General features: G+C 32.3%; 2 protein-coding genes across 2 annotated transcripts; both read right to left on the minus strand.

Annotated features, from left to right (window-relative positions):
* Positions 1-8721: 8721 nt before the first annotated feature.
* Positions 8722-10221, minus strand: LOC135138473 (probable multidrug resistance-associated protein lethal(2)03659). The gene is made up of 4 exons (XM_064068447.1): positions 10139-10221; positions 9934-10084; positions 9654-9884; positions 8722-9602 (listed from the first exon to the last, which is right to left on the minus strand). Exons 1-4 carry the CDS (start codon positions 10142-10144, stop codon positions 8722-8724), a joined length of 1269 nt encoding a protein of 422 aa, XP_063924517.1. The 5' UTR covers positions 10145-10221.
* Positions 10222-10807: 586 nt separating this feature from the next.
* LOC135138475 (ATP-binding cassette sub-family C member 4-like) lies at positions 10808-14691 on the minus strand. The gene is made up of 5 exons (XM_064068448.1): positions 14539-14691; positions 13895-14021; positions 11794-11950; positions 10875-11740; positions 10808-10812 (listed from the first exon to the last, which is right to left on the minus strand). Exons 1-5 carry the CDS (start codon positions 14689-14691, stop codon positions 10808-10810), a joined length of 1308 nt encoding a protein of 435 aa, XP_063924518.1.
* Between the last annotated feature and the right edge of the window lie 296 nt (positions 14692-14987).

Here is a 14987-nt window from a genome sequence, read left to right on the forward strand (position 1 = left end):
ACTTAATTTTGAAATTGCAAAATCGCATGCTCTGAAATCTTGCAAACGTTTTAATTTTATAGGGAACATGGTGGGTGCTAAAATGCTCAGCAAAATTTTCCTGGTGACATCATCCCAAAATTCATAAAAAATATACTAGTATTTGTAGTCTGTTGATCCATCCCTATTTCACGCACACAGATTTTTTAAAAAATCTCGTGGAATGAAATTTTACACTTTTCATCTAATATGTCGTCATTCTTATAATATAAGTAATACAATGAGAACATCAAGAATAACAGAAAATGTAACAATTAGGGACACGTTGAGCTAAGGGTTGCATTTTCGATTACTTAGTCTGGATTTCGAGTTGTATTCGGATAGACTATCCAACGACTACATCATGATAAATTATTTTTCTACAATCGCTATATAAAGTGGACATTTTGATTGTTCATTTTAATTTCGAAATGACACGTTTTTAGACACAAGTGCGTAAAAGTATGTTAGTTCTCACTTTTGCTGTTATTGTAAGTAAAAAATAATTTGCAAAAACGTTTTATTTAGTATAAGCATTTATAGTAGATACAATTATTTAAGTTATTTAGATTAATAAAGATGAAGAGGATCCCTTGTGAATATCTATTGTAAATGACGGTAATGCATCTGAGGAATTCATGGGTTCGTTTTCAGAGATTTTTGGTTTTTTGGAAACAACTTCTTTGTCACCTAGAATTTTCCTTACAATAACATTTTTGTTTTCCAAAGAATTGTCAACGTATCCTTCGGCAACTGAAGAAGAAGGCCAACCCCCATGTCTTTTTAAAAATTGTTGCTATTTTGATTCCAATTTTTATTATTTTATTGTCACGAAAAAAACTTCGTTTAATGTCTTTTACGTCTTCTATCTGGATGTTATAAAGTTTTTGTGCTCGACATGCCCCTATTATTCCCATGATTAGAGCAACTTTCAGAAAAAAAATAAGAATTTAGAATCCATGATAAGTTGAGTCCTAATCTTTATATAAAAAGGCAATGTCCCGACTGACCTATCAACGCCCAGCCCAAACCGCTAATGATAGAAAGTTGAAATTTGGAGAGAATGTTCATTTTATACTGGAGGCATCGTTTAAGAGGGGATTTCTCGAAATTCATCTCCTAAGGGGGTTAAAAAGGGGTGATAAAATTTGTTTAGGACCAATATATCTACTGTAAATTTAGATTGTTACGTGAAACCTGGTTCATTCTAATTCTCTTCAATACAAATTAGGAAATACGTATTTAAGCATTTTCGGAGATTCGACCCCTAAGGGGGTGAAATGTGGTGTCTAAGTTTGGGCGGCTAAGTTTGTATAGGAACTATATTTCTACTATAAATTGAAATTTTTACTTGAAACTTGGTATTAATATTCTTCAACACAAATAATGAAACCCGTCTTTAAGCATTTTCTAAAATTCAACCCTTAAGAGCGCGAAATGTAGTGGCTAAGTTTGTATGGGAAAATATTTCTATTATATATTTAAATTTTTACGTGAAATTTAGTATTAATGTTCTTCGACACAAATAATAACACGTATTTAAATATTTTCCGAGATTCAACTCCTAAGGGGGTGAAATATGGTGGCTAGGTTTGTGTGGGCATATTTCTATTGTAAATTTAAATTTGTACGTGAAACTTGGCATTAATTGTCTCCAACATAAATAATGAAACACGTATTTAAGCATTTTTCGAAATTCAACCCCTAAGGGGGTGAAAAGTGGTGGCTAAGATTGTATAGGAAAAATATTTGTAAATTTGAATTTCTACGTGAAACTTGGTATGAATGGTCTTCAATACAAATAATGAAGCACGTATTTAATTATTTTCCGAGATTCAACCTCGAAGGGGGTGAAAAGTGGTGGCGAAGTTTGTATAGGAAAAATATTTCTATATTGTAAATTTAAATTTTTACGGGCAACTTGGTATTAATACTCTTCAACACAAATAATGAAACGTATTTCAGATTGTTTCGAGAATTCACCCCTAAGAAGATGAAAGGGGGTGACAAAGTTTTTATGAGCAAACATTTTTTATGTCGATTTTTACTGGAAATTGTATTAATGTTCTTCAACACATTTTTTACTTGAGGGTTGATAATAATGCTCTTCAACACAACGAATCGTCTACGCGAGCGAAGCCGCGGGCGAAAAGCTAGTTTATTATATTGCTATACAGCCTGTTATTGAAAGGTACGTACAAAATAAAATCGGCAATTGGTCTCCAAGTATGGGTGCTAAAAGTTAAAAGAAGTTCAGGTAAAAGTGTTCTCCTTTTAGAGATAAAAATTGTTAAAATTTATGTCCAAATTCGTTGTACGCCTCTGATAAAAAGATCATCTTTCGTTTCTATAGCAACATTTAGTTTTGACAAAAGTTTTATTGTTACAGTTGCTAGGATTTACTAAAATAAATTAATTTTACCTATTTATCCTTCAGTAGTGTCTAAAAAGGTTGGATAAGGGTTAATTTTCGCCTTATAAATTTGATAACACAAAATAAGTTTTTCCGACTTCTTAGACTTCGCGAAGAACTGTCCATTTTGTTGTACGTACCTTTCAATAACACCCTGTATTTATATTATGATTAATGTTAGGCGTAGTTCGTAACATGGAATAGTACGACCAAAGTGAAGAACATTTATATTTATTTCCCAGTTCTTCCAAATAACCTGAAGGGTAAACCGCAGAGGAAATCAATTGTACACGCTAGAGGAAATCAAAGGAAATCACAGGAAATCACAGGAAATTAAAGGAAATCAATGGAAATCAAAAGGAAATCAAGAGGAAATCAACGAGAAATCAAGAGGAAATCAATGAGAAATTAACGAGAAGCCAACAAGAAAACGTGACTTCTCAAAGCGATGCGTTTAAATTCTCGCCTACCTATTTCCTCCGACGAAAATCATTTGAATAATTGGGAATGGTACCAAATGGGTTTCAGTGACAGCGATCTGACATCGTATGTCCAAGACACTGTACATATTATCACAAAGTTAAGAACAAAGTTTTTAAAATCAGACTCAATATTACCTCTAGGGAATTACGTTACTACAGTTGCTCACCTTGAAATATTAGTAAAAAAATACACCAAAGATCAACATATGCTAACAATAACGGATTTGAAAGCAGAAGACAAAATGAACTATGCAGCGGCAGAAAAAATGTGTAGCCCGGAAGTAAGAAAAATGATAGCCGACAACATTGACAATAGTGCAGGAACAACAGCTTATTTGAAACTAATGTATCTTATATCGGCAGCATTCCTGGACAAAACGTTATCTATTGTAGAAAGGATATATAACATTTGGTATTGCATATTTTTCCTACGAATATGGAAAAAATGGATTAAGGACCAAAGACAGTATACAGTAAAAGATAACTTTTTATCTTTCAATTGTTACACATGCGTTGAACTCAATGGACATGCATTAATAAAAATAATTAAAATTTTTCAAAAAAGTAATCTTACTGATGATATGTTCTTGCCTTGGAAGTTTAGCTCTCAAACTTGTGAGAGTATGTTTAGAAGCCTTAGATCAATGACCTCAAATTTTAGACAATTGTTAATTTTAGTATAAGAGATATGTTGCATCGAAGTGACAGAATGCAAACTATAAATAACATTAATAACGATTTGGATAAAAAATCGTTTTTCCTAGAGAAATCAGGAAAAAAGTTCAATCATGAAGAGAGATTTTGTGAAAAATGATGACTTAGGAAACATTTCAGATAAAGATATACAAAGCACCGTAGAATCAGCATTACGGGATTGTCTGCGTGACACTGAAGATTTAGGAATGAAAGTGATAGATTTCAACTATGTATTTTTGCCTCCGTGTAAAGACAATGAATGCAATGACGAAGTTGAAGATGAAATGTTTAGTGAAGAACAGTGCGATCACATTGAAAATTACAACAATTCTCAAATAGCTATGAAACGTAACTGATTTCAAAGTTTGGAAAACGATCTAGTTGACCAAGATGAAGATTTACTGAATGATCTTTGCACAATTTCGTACGAATCTAAGAAATTTGACAGAGGCATACACCTTAGAAGTTTTGATAGTGACGATAATTTTGTTGAGAAAGGTGATCTAGTCAGAATACGCTTAGATAATACAACAAAAGTTATAAAAAAGTCTTCACTTTGCTGGCTGTTAGACAATGAAAAGGATCGCGTCAGTGTGGATCGTCTCAAAATATTTATTCAAAATAAGAAATGTAATAGTAGTAGAGTTAACTTAGAAACAGATTCCTGCCTTCAACATAAAGATGCATCTCAAATTCAAAAACCAGTCCAAATTGGAAAACAAAAAAGACGCTATAATATATCAAGTGACTCATCTGATTTAGACAACCCAAGTAGTATCGAATATGATGACAGCACGGACACCGAAAGTTTGAATTCTTCCAATTATTCTGAAGATTTGAATCCTCGTTTGAATCTCAAGGCTGAAAATAGTAAGACTGATCGTTCTAAACCAGACTTAAATATAGACGATTATATTATAGTACAATTAACAACTCAAAAACAAAATAAAAAATGTTACATTGGTAAAGTGTTATCACTTAACCCTATTTATTGTGATTTTTTGAAAAGGAATCCAAAAATTCCAAATGCTTTTATGTTTCCGGACATTAAGATCAGGGGGAGATCCAAGAAAATGAATATATAATGAAACTACCTCCACCTCAGGTACTCAGAAGAGGCAGTATAGTTTTTGCAAAAAAATTATTGAAAAAATATTTGATTTAATTCTATTTTTTTTTAAGTGATGTGATCAAAAATTGTAATAATGTAACCTCAACCTGGGTCGAGATTTGTACAAGTATGTATCGTAGAGAATACTAAAGTAAGAAACTGTGCAAAATTCTAGGTGCCATGAACACTTTTAAAGGGGAAAATTACTTCCGAAAATTTATCAAGTGGGGTTATCCACTCCTTTATTGTGCAAAAAAAATTCTTACGTGTTAAATTTTGCATTTCAAAAGTTTTTTTCTAATATGCTTCATTTGAAAGTTGTGAACAAAAAATTAAAAGTGTTATCATCTGTATTTATGGGTAGCTAGAATTTAGCACAGTTTTTTACTTCAATATCATCTACAATATATACACAAATCTCGACCCAGGTTATGGGGTAAGTATTTTTTAAGAAGTTGTTTTATTTTGTGATATTTTGTTATGATCCAACAGAAATGCTTTACTTTTATGTTTAGAGTTACCGTTTTTTTTAACATTTAATAAAATAAATGAAACTACTTGTTTTTTCTGTTTAAGCTACCATAATAAATGAATAAACCCAATTTTTAAGAAGTAATGACTTAAGTTATTATTATAAGTTTGATTTAATAGGTCAAACTTTAACATGATCTTGTATGCACAACACAGAGATGAACCTAATAGAATGATTTTGGACTATTTGGTATTCATTAATTACCTCTGTGAGCGTATGAGCCAATCGTTGTTGCCTTATGAGTATGAGTCACTGATACGTAAAAACTGCTGACGTAACTAAAAATATCCTTGGTCTCACGTACTTTTAATTTCGTAAAGTCAAAAGCAAAATTTCATAATATAATGTATTAAAATAATAATAATATATAATATAATTTATTAAATCTTTGAGTGATTTAAACGAACTAATTTGTACACACCAGACATTTTTAATTTCAAAATTAAAATAGACCATAAGGTTTTCTGACTGAATGTGCAAAAAATCTCTTTTAGAACAAACATTTGACCCAAGAAAGTGTAAAATTCGAACGTATACTTACTCTATTGATTTAGACATCTAAAACCTCGATTTTAGAGTAGCGTTCTTTTTGTAAGTAAAATCAGATTTTTTTTCTTAAACATTTCAGTTTGTTGCTTAGCAGCACAATACATTTTATTTATTTATTTTTTTCGTCTAAAGGGAAAGCACTTCAGCTTACCTAGTCACCTTACGTTAGTAAACACTTGGTAAAAAAAGGTTTAAATTCTATATCGTTATCGGCAAAACAAAAAAGTCAGGTTAAAAAAAAGTTAAGAATCGCCCTGTAGTACAGTATGTAAACAAATGTTCAGGAAATCAAAAGGAAATCAATAGGAAATCAATAGGAAATCACAGGAAATCATAGGAAATCAAGAGGAAACCACAGGAAATCAAAGTAAATCAAGAGGAAATCAAGAGGAAATCAAAGGAAATCAGAGGAAATCAAAAGAAATCGGGGGAAATCAACAGGCAATCATTGTCAAGAGGAAATCAATTGTACACTTGATGGTCGGCGGTTTACCCCTCGAAATAACATAAGTACCCGTTCCGAAAACAAATATTAATGTTATTCGTTCTTCTCCATTTCATGAATGATTTTTATTTAATTTAATTACACACACTTTTCTCGATCTTTTGGGGATACGATGTAAAGAAGTTATCTCTTTCGCTGGTTTTGCGATTTGTGGAGACGTGCCCGAAATATCCTCATTACTTTCCATTGAAATGTAAACACACAAAGGAAAACGCAGGAAATCACAAAATTACGCACGACAACGTACAATTTTTGATTTTGGAAACAAAGACATGTGGAAGTACGAAACAATTGCAAAGCTAGCTTAGTTACCGATGCACAAAATTGTTTCACATCTTGTAATGTTGGTTGCGTATTTACGGCGAGTCAATACTTATTTCCGTCAAGAATTTGGACATCGTCTTGAGGATCTCTGTATTTACGTTTAAAACTCTTTCTGTTCATAAATTGACAATTTAGCTAGACTATTTAAAAAAATCAAGTTAACCTTGAGAATTTTTAAGTTTATAGTATAGAGATGTTCAACTGCTTCCTCAGGGGAGTCCACCTCCAGATCTTCCTCAGAAGTGATTGATAAAACGTTGTAAGTATTCGATTCGCATATAATGGGCATTATGCACTCGGATGATCTTATTCCTCTTAATTTTTTCTAACACTGACATTTTAAATCGCTTCTAAGATTCATTTAAGCTCGACCACAAAGGTATCTATAAATCCACTGTTCTTTATAAAGTACGTTGTCAATGGTAACGTCCTTTATACTATTTAAAGTACGCTGCTTCATTTTTCGTAACATTTATTTATTCTATTTTAGAACCATAATCTTATTTATAAGCACCCAAATGCGGGCTTAAATTGGCCTTTTTAGCACAAATCTGTCAAAAATTGCTAAGCAACAATTGATTGTTCATTTACACTAATCAATTAATTATTCAAACACGCTTCGATATTCAACGTTTTTCTTAAGTTAGAAAAATAATATTTTATCAAATCATTACCTGACCGACTTCAAATTCTTCTAAACTTTCGTTTGAATAAAGGTTTTCCGCTTCTTTAATTTACATTTTGAAAAACGAATTATCAAATATCAACGTGGTATCCATAACAACATCAAAATAATAGCCAGCTATGTATTAAAATTCGCATCGGCACAATTCACACAGTCTTGCCGAAAATACTCAATATTTCGTTAAAAATAGTTTAGAAACTAAAATAGAATAAAATGTTGTATGTACCACGTGCATAATTGTCGATTGTGGCACTCGGGAAATTAAAAGCCCTCCTTCGTCGGGCTTTAAACATTCCCTCGTGCCACATTCTCCCTGATTATGCCCTTAATACATAAATAACTATTATTGAATACAAAACTACAATTATTAAAATATAAATTTCCATTTCTCTTGAAGGGTGAATTCTTGTTGTTGATGTTGGTTGTCTCTGCTGCTTTCGAAGGCGGAATCCAGCTTTGTACATCTAATCTGGTTGCTGACCTCTACATTGGAATCGTCGCTACTACTGTTTAAAAAATTTAAAAATGCTAAATGTATAGGTGATATATGATAGATGAGCATAAACCCAGCCTAAAACTGGTACTTACGCTTGCATCAAGGAAAGTCCGAATAACGTCTTCCGTCACTTCTTTTACACCTTTTTCTGACGTCCACTGATTAAAAGCCACGTACACCTTCTCATAAGCGTTTTTTGATTTTGCGGGTAATAATTTGGTGCGTAATTCATTGGCCTTTTCTAATATTCCGATTGAAAGGCGTTCACACATTTTGACGAACAAAATTTTTTTTCAAAATTTGTTGATACTATTACCATGACTACTACCCACGGCAGCCTCAAGAAACATTTTGCCTCACTAAAAATCTCCCGATAAAATATTAATAACAGACGATTTCGGATCAAATAAGCTTCAGTGTTAGAAAAAATATTGAAGATAACACGGTGTTTTATAGTTGAAAGGACTCGGTCCCATTAAAACCTCGCTCCCTTCGGTCGCTCGGATTTAAACTGGGACCGCGTCCTTTAAAGCACCTATAAAACACTTAGTTATCTTAATAGCTATAAGTATAGCCTATATTATGTGCTCGTATAATAATATACTATTATAATGTTCATGCTCACAGCGTTAATACAACTTGATGACGAATTTACTCAACTGTTACTGCAAAGATTATGCAGTAGTTATCATAAAATAAGAAATAAATGCATATATTTTATTAAAGGTATTTTATAAAACTGTGGTACTGGCAATTGTAACCATATTTATTTCTCAACTGGATTAAAATATAGTATTATATTGCTGATGACTGACTCCATGACCTACACGTGGTAACGTTGAATGATTCTCTTATGACAATATCGATAATAATCAAATCATTATTTTAATTTAAATTATCCCTTCTTCCATCATTGTCTCCGAAACAAGTTCCTTAGCATGCCATCTTTTCTTTTCAGCAAGCTGGACGGATCCCCAGATTCAATTATGATACCTTTATCTACAACTAATACTAAATCAAAATCTAGAATATAGTGTAGTTTATGGATAATTGCGATGACTGTACACTCAGCAAAATTTTCTAAAACTATTTTTTGAATCAAAGCTTCAGTTTCCAAATCAGCACTGGCGTTAACTTCATCAAAAATAACAATTTTGTTACGCCGAACGAGAGCTCTACACAAACAAATGAGTTGCTTTTGGCCAACACTTAAACCCATGTCAATTTTCTCATTCAAATCGTGAAACATTGATAGATTCACGGTTCTAATAACTTTCCAAATATCATCATCTGAATATTGTCTTGTCGGATCAATATTCTCCCGTATCGTTCCCGAAAATATAGTAGGTTCTTGTGGAATTACAGATATTTTTGACCTGAGGAAATCTACTGGAAGTGTCTTGATGTCTACGTTGTCAATAAAAATGTTTCCTTTGAAATCATAAAGTCGAACGAGTGTAGAAATCAAAGATGTTTTTCCTGAACCAGTTCTGCCAACGATGGCTACTTTTTGTTTGTTTTTGATGGTGAAGTTTAAGTTTTTTAAAATATGGTCTTGGTCGGTTTTGTAAGAAAGGTAGACGTCTTTGAATCGTATTCCACTTTCTCTGGGCCAGTTTTCTACTACTAAACCATCTTTGTTTTCCTGCTTTTCTTTAGTATATTCCAAAACTCTTTCTACTGTTATCATTTGGTTCTCAAATCTGGTTACCATACGATATAGCAAATGTTGCGTATTAGTTAATTTATATATTTGTGACAAAACAAGTCCAACTTTTCCTGCTGCCGTTTCTAAAAAAGATTATTAATTAATATTACCTAATTTTTAATAGTTCGGTTTACTGTCATTTAGCGCTAAGAAAAGGATAATTGCGAAAATAAGGAGAATAATTTCGTCGGTTGCTACCACAAAATGAAATGCTTTTTCACAACATTTATATAAATAGGAACAGGAAGCATACAAATCTTGATGTTGGTCAAACTCTTTGCGTAATATGTCCTGCATTCTTGAGGTTCTTATGGTTGTCAGTCCGTCTAAAGTTGCATTTATGTACCCAATTAAAGGACTTCGAGCTAACATTGTAAGAGTTATCATTTTAAACATTTTGCTATTTATGCTTACTTAAGAATTCTAGTCGTTTTAAAGCATTTCCGGTTTTTAAGTAGAACATTTGTGCGAATACTATTAACACACTAAACAGAATACATGGAATTAGGAATGTTATATTAACTGTGGCTATGAGGATGATAACTCCAACTGCTCCGACAATGTACTAAAATCAAGTAATATTATACGCTGCTTAAAAAAATAAAATTAACCTATTTACACTCATTACATAAAAAAACGTTAAGGGTACTACTTCATCAATGTACAGTATGTCTTCTGAAAATCTATTCAAAATGATTCCTATTCGACTTTTGTCAAAGAATTCCATGAAACTGTGAACCACATTAGAGAAAAGTAAATTATGAAGCTTTAGTGACGCTTTGGCAGCAAGCACCCAGAAAAAACATGTATTCAGTAACATTAATATGGTCGTAGTTGAAATAATTATAGGTAGAACAATTAACATTTGCTGACGTTTTTGATTTGCCTCAATATAAATTTCGTTGTCAGTAGCATTGCTGAACAGTACTTGTTCTGCATTTATCCTACAAGTGCAAGTCAATCAGTGGAAATGATCAATTTTTGGTCTTACCAAACGGATTCCATTTTATGGATGGAACTTTTCAAAACTTGAATTACTCCAGTGATAAGTAAGACTAAAACAATTTTGACCATGCCTCCATTTACTTCAATATAATTTTTATAGGTATCGAATTGTACTTTTCCTTGTACTTTTGTTTCTGTGTAGAGTTCTTTGGTCTCTATGCTATTTTTAATCAATGGGGTTTCATGGTTAAAGTTTTCTTCCTCAGTTGACTCTTCTTTTTGGCCTCTTGTTATATCTGCTTCAATATACTTCATCCTTTTTATTTCCACACTTTTTGGATTGTTACACTGGATAGGGTGTGAGTTTTGCATTTTACCATTTTTGGTTGTTATGACGTTATCTGACCTACTGACGTACTTTATGGATGGAGTAACCAAGATCACTATTTTGTCTTTCAGAAATGTTTTAATGCATTGTTCAAATACAAAATCTGCAACAATCGCATCCAAACTACTCAGACAATCATCTAATAAATATATATCACGTTCTTTATAAACAGCTCGTGCTAAATTTATTCTAGCTTGTTGGCCTTTACTTAGATTAGCTCCTCCGTCAGTTACAAAAGCAGAATCACCATCACTTAAGAATCGTAATTCTTCAAGTAGAGCGCAAACTCGTAAAACTTCTAAATAACGATTTTCATTGTAACTACTTCCAAATAAGATGTTCTGTTTGATGGTCGATGGAAAAAGCCAGGGTTCTTGAGATGCGTAAGAAATGCTCCCAACGACTTCTAAGTCGCCTTCTATATTTCTGTATTCTTTTGTGATAACTTTTAGCAGAAGGCTTTTACCACTCGCAACAGGTCCTGTAATTATCGTTATTCCACTTCCAATGTTACAGTTTCTCAAAGTTAATAATGTATCGTTATTTGTAGTGTAAATTTTCAGATTCAGTTTAATTTTTCGTGTAACGTTATTGTCTTCAAGGTTTAATGATTTTTCACTCTTAATTTGAAGTGTCTGTCGAATTCGTTTAAATACTGCAATTAATGTAGCTACTTCGTGCAACGCTGCTGGAAAATTGCGCTTTAAAGCACCAGAAATAGCATTTAGACTGTTCATAATAAGAAATAACGTTCCGGCATTTGATTGGATCTTAAACCATATGGATACTGTCACAAGTATATACCACGATGCGTTGTGAATTGATTCAGAGAGTACCAATTTTAGAAAGAGCAGGATGTTTATATTGCGTATAAGATGAACTTCTTCCCTATAAATAAACCAAAAACGAACAATCGGATATTTGTTCACCTACTTACTCACTTTCTGATTTTAGCAATTTTTTTTTCATAACTTTCTTCCCAAAGGTTCATTTTAATGACTTTTATTGCACCTAATGCTTCTTTTATTAACTGATATCTTTCATCAGTTTTGGTCAACGATTTCAATTTAAGTTTATTCACTGAGATAGCTAGACATGCTGAAAAAAATTTAAAAGCTACATCATTAACTTAGTTTTTATCTGCTCACTGTTGATCAACATGATAACAAAAATTATTGCGATGAGTATAAGAAATAACCACCCAATTTCAGAATATAGGAGACAACAAACTGTCACAAGCACACACAGGTCTCTTATCGTGTTGGTTATTTTATATATCGCTTCTTCAAATTCGTTCACATCTCGGGTTATCAGATTTATCATTTTACCACTGACAACTAATGACGGGTTGATTTTTAAAAGTTGTCTGTAAATTAAAGATGTGAATCCAGTACGCAATTTAATGCCAAATTCTGAAAGCCTGAGCTGAAAATTGTACTGGTACACACGTCTGATAACTGTCACTAAAATCAACACTATTCCGTAGAAACTGGCATCCGTTCTGCTTAGGTTAGTATGCTCTGGTGTAAAATATGATATGAATTTTTTTAGTATCTTTGGTAGGATTAACCTAAACAAGCAATTAAAAATGTGATGAAATTATTTCTACCTCAGCGTAAATACGTTATTGTCACTGGAATGACCAAGCTGATTAGTATTAAAAAATATTGTCTGCCAAAACATTTCCAAAAAAGTCTAGGTATAGAAGTCTTATTTTCATCTATTTGCATATTCCACTCCTTTTCTAATTTGTCTCCTAATGTGTTTGATTTGTGTTCTGGAAGTACTTCGTAGATATCATTTTGAGTGAGCTCGGTTTTGTAACCATTGATGAAAACATTCTTTGTATATCTAAAATTTCAAATTACTTATTAAGTTGTGGTTTTTCTAGTTGATTCTTAACTTACAAGAAAAATAAATTCAAAAAGCAATTGCCGTTTTTCTCTGGATTAGCGGATTTTTTGTTTGGCTTGCAAAAGTCCATTTAATCTTTATATAATTTAAATGTATCTCTTGATTTGTTTATCGCCACGTAGTGTTGTGTTACTTAAAGAAAATGGGAATAACATTAAGTATTTTTTCGGTTGGTATACTTGTATTCATTTATGTGTGTGATAAGCTGATAATATTTCAGCATATAGTAAACGCTTTCACTTTAAAAACAAGATAATAAGAAAGACACAGTCGCTTAAAACAATTTATTATTGATATATGGTCAAATTATCTTGTCTGTGTGATAGTTTCGATAAAAGCTGCACAGTGGATTCTACAAGGTCCACAATTACTACGCTTGTTACCTAATTACGACAAATTTCAAAGTTTACTACTTTTACTTACTTTCCGAGCGTAAGTATTGTATTCGAGGCCGATTGTTGTCAAATTTTGTCTTATGCATATTAGGAATATCGTCTAAATGATAAAACGCTTACCAAAATTAGTCTGATCATCTCCAACTTTTACAGAAGTAAATGTTACTAAATTTTCTAAAATAACAAACTCCTCTACTTGTAGTTTATGAACCCTTCTTGAGTTTTTACCTAGGCGTCCAGATTTTTGGAAAAAAAATCAAAATTGTTTAACGACATTTTATAATTTAATTTTGAAATTGCAAAATCGCATGATCTGAAATCTTGCAAACGTTTTAATATTATAGGGAACATGGTAGGTGCTAGACGCTTAGCAAAATTTGCCTGTTCATTCCCAACAGAAATTTTTGGTGACATCATCCCAAAATTCATAAAAAATATACTAGTACGAGGTCAATCCCATCTAATTTACGAATGTTAAATGCCCGGTCTTCCAGAATTTTAGAAATATGTTCATTGTTCGGCACAAAACTCTTTGAACTGACGAACTACATTTTTTTCTATTTTCATAGTATTGGTTGGTTTATTTGAAGAAATTACTTGTTCAATTTCTTGTGTAGGAACAACCGTTCCCCCAAAAATACGTGGTGCATGGATTTAAAATTTATAATTTATGTCATATTTTTCGTCCGCCGTCTTTTCCAGTTTTTAGAATTTCTAAACGCTTTTTCTTTACCTGCTTCCACCCCTCCAAAACCGAACATATCTGTCGACAAATTCAAACACCCCTTCTTCTTCTTCCTCGAGCTCTCAAACAGTAAGGAACTAATAAAAATTTGAAAAGCATAACCGTACATTAATAACTGTAATTTTAAAACCCGTAAGTTCGTAATGACATTTATTTTAAATAGCGTCGCTAACGAGTAATTTAAACACAACAGTGAAAATTCTTATTAAAAGGGTGTTTAGGACATATTGAGAAAGTGTTAAAAATAGGGAAGAAATTAGGGATAAGCGGTAATTTTTCGACAGGCTGGTCATCCGGGTTTGGCTGATGAAGGATTAGCAACCCGAAACCGGTATCAATAAAATAAATAAGGAATAGTGGAGAGAAAGTGTTTCTTTTATTTAAAATGGAATTCTGGATTTGGTAACTTCAAATATGTTGCGATTTTTTTCGCCATGGCAGCAAATTTATTCATGCCAATCCTTTGGATAGTACACCTTCCTTTCTGATAATTTAAAAAGAATGCTTCAAATGATATACCCGCTGGTCGTAAATGTAGATATTTTTTACAGATTTAAATCTTTAATCTGCATTTTATGAAGTTCTTGTGCTCGACATGCTTCTATTATTCTCATTCTCATGATTAGAGTAACCTTCAGAAAAAAGAGAAGAACTGGGAATTCACGATGATATTCCTTGGTTGCTAAAGAGTGTTCGTCTGGGGTTTGCATTATAAACGAGTGAATTTGTTCTGAGCTGAGAGTTCTTGGCTTTCTTGAATTGTAACCTTCACGAATTAATGTCATTTTTTGTTCTCTGTTTTATAAACTGTTTGTATGGAATGTCATACAATTTTCTCGATTTTTCTGGGATGAGGCAACGCCACCTAGAAACAAGGCCTTGCCACTAAAGAATTGATTTGTCAAGATGGCGTCAATAGTAGGTTTCTAGACAGCGTCAACCCATCGCCGTCAAGCTGCAGCTGCGCAAAAGCAAGATTTTTGAATTTGGTATTGTGGTATATTTTTATTGTATTTGTTTTTTTTTGTGAATAATTGTTTTTCGTTTTGTGTTTTTGTGTATTTGATTTGTTACTCATTGT

This window comes from Zophobas morio, unplaced genomic scaffold (genome assembly GCF_036711695.1).
Source record: "Zophobas morio isolate AGI-343-1 ecotype UQ-CSIRO unplaced genomic scaffold, CSIRO_AGI_Zmor_V1 ptg000030l, whole genome shotgun sequence".
In the NCBI taxonomy this organism is placed as follows: domain Eukaryota; kingdom Metazoa; phylum Arthropoda; class Insecta; order Coleoptera; family Tenebrionidae; genus Zophobas; species Zophobas morio.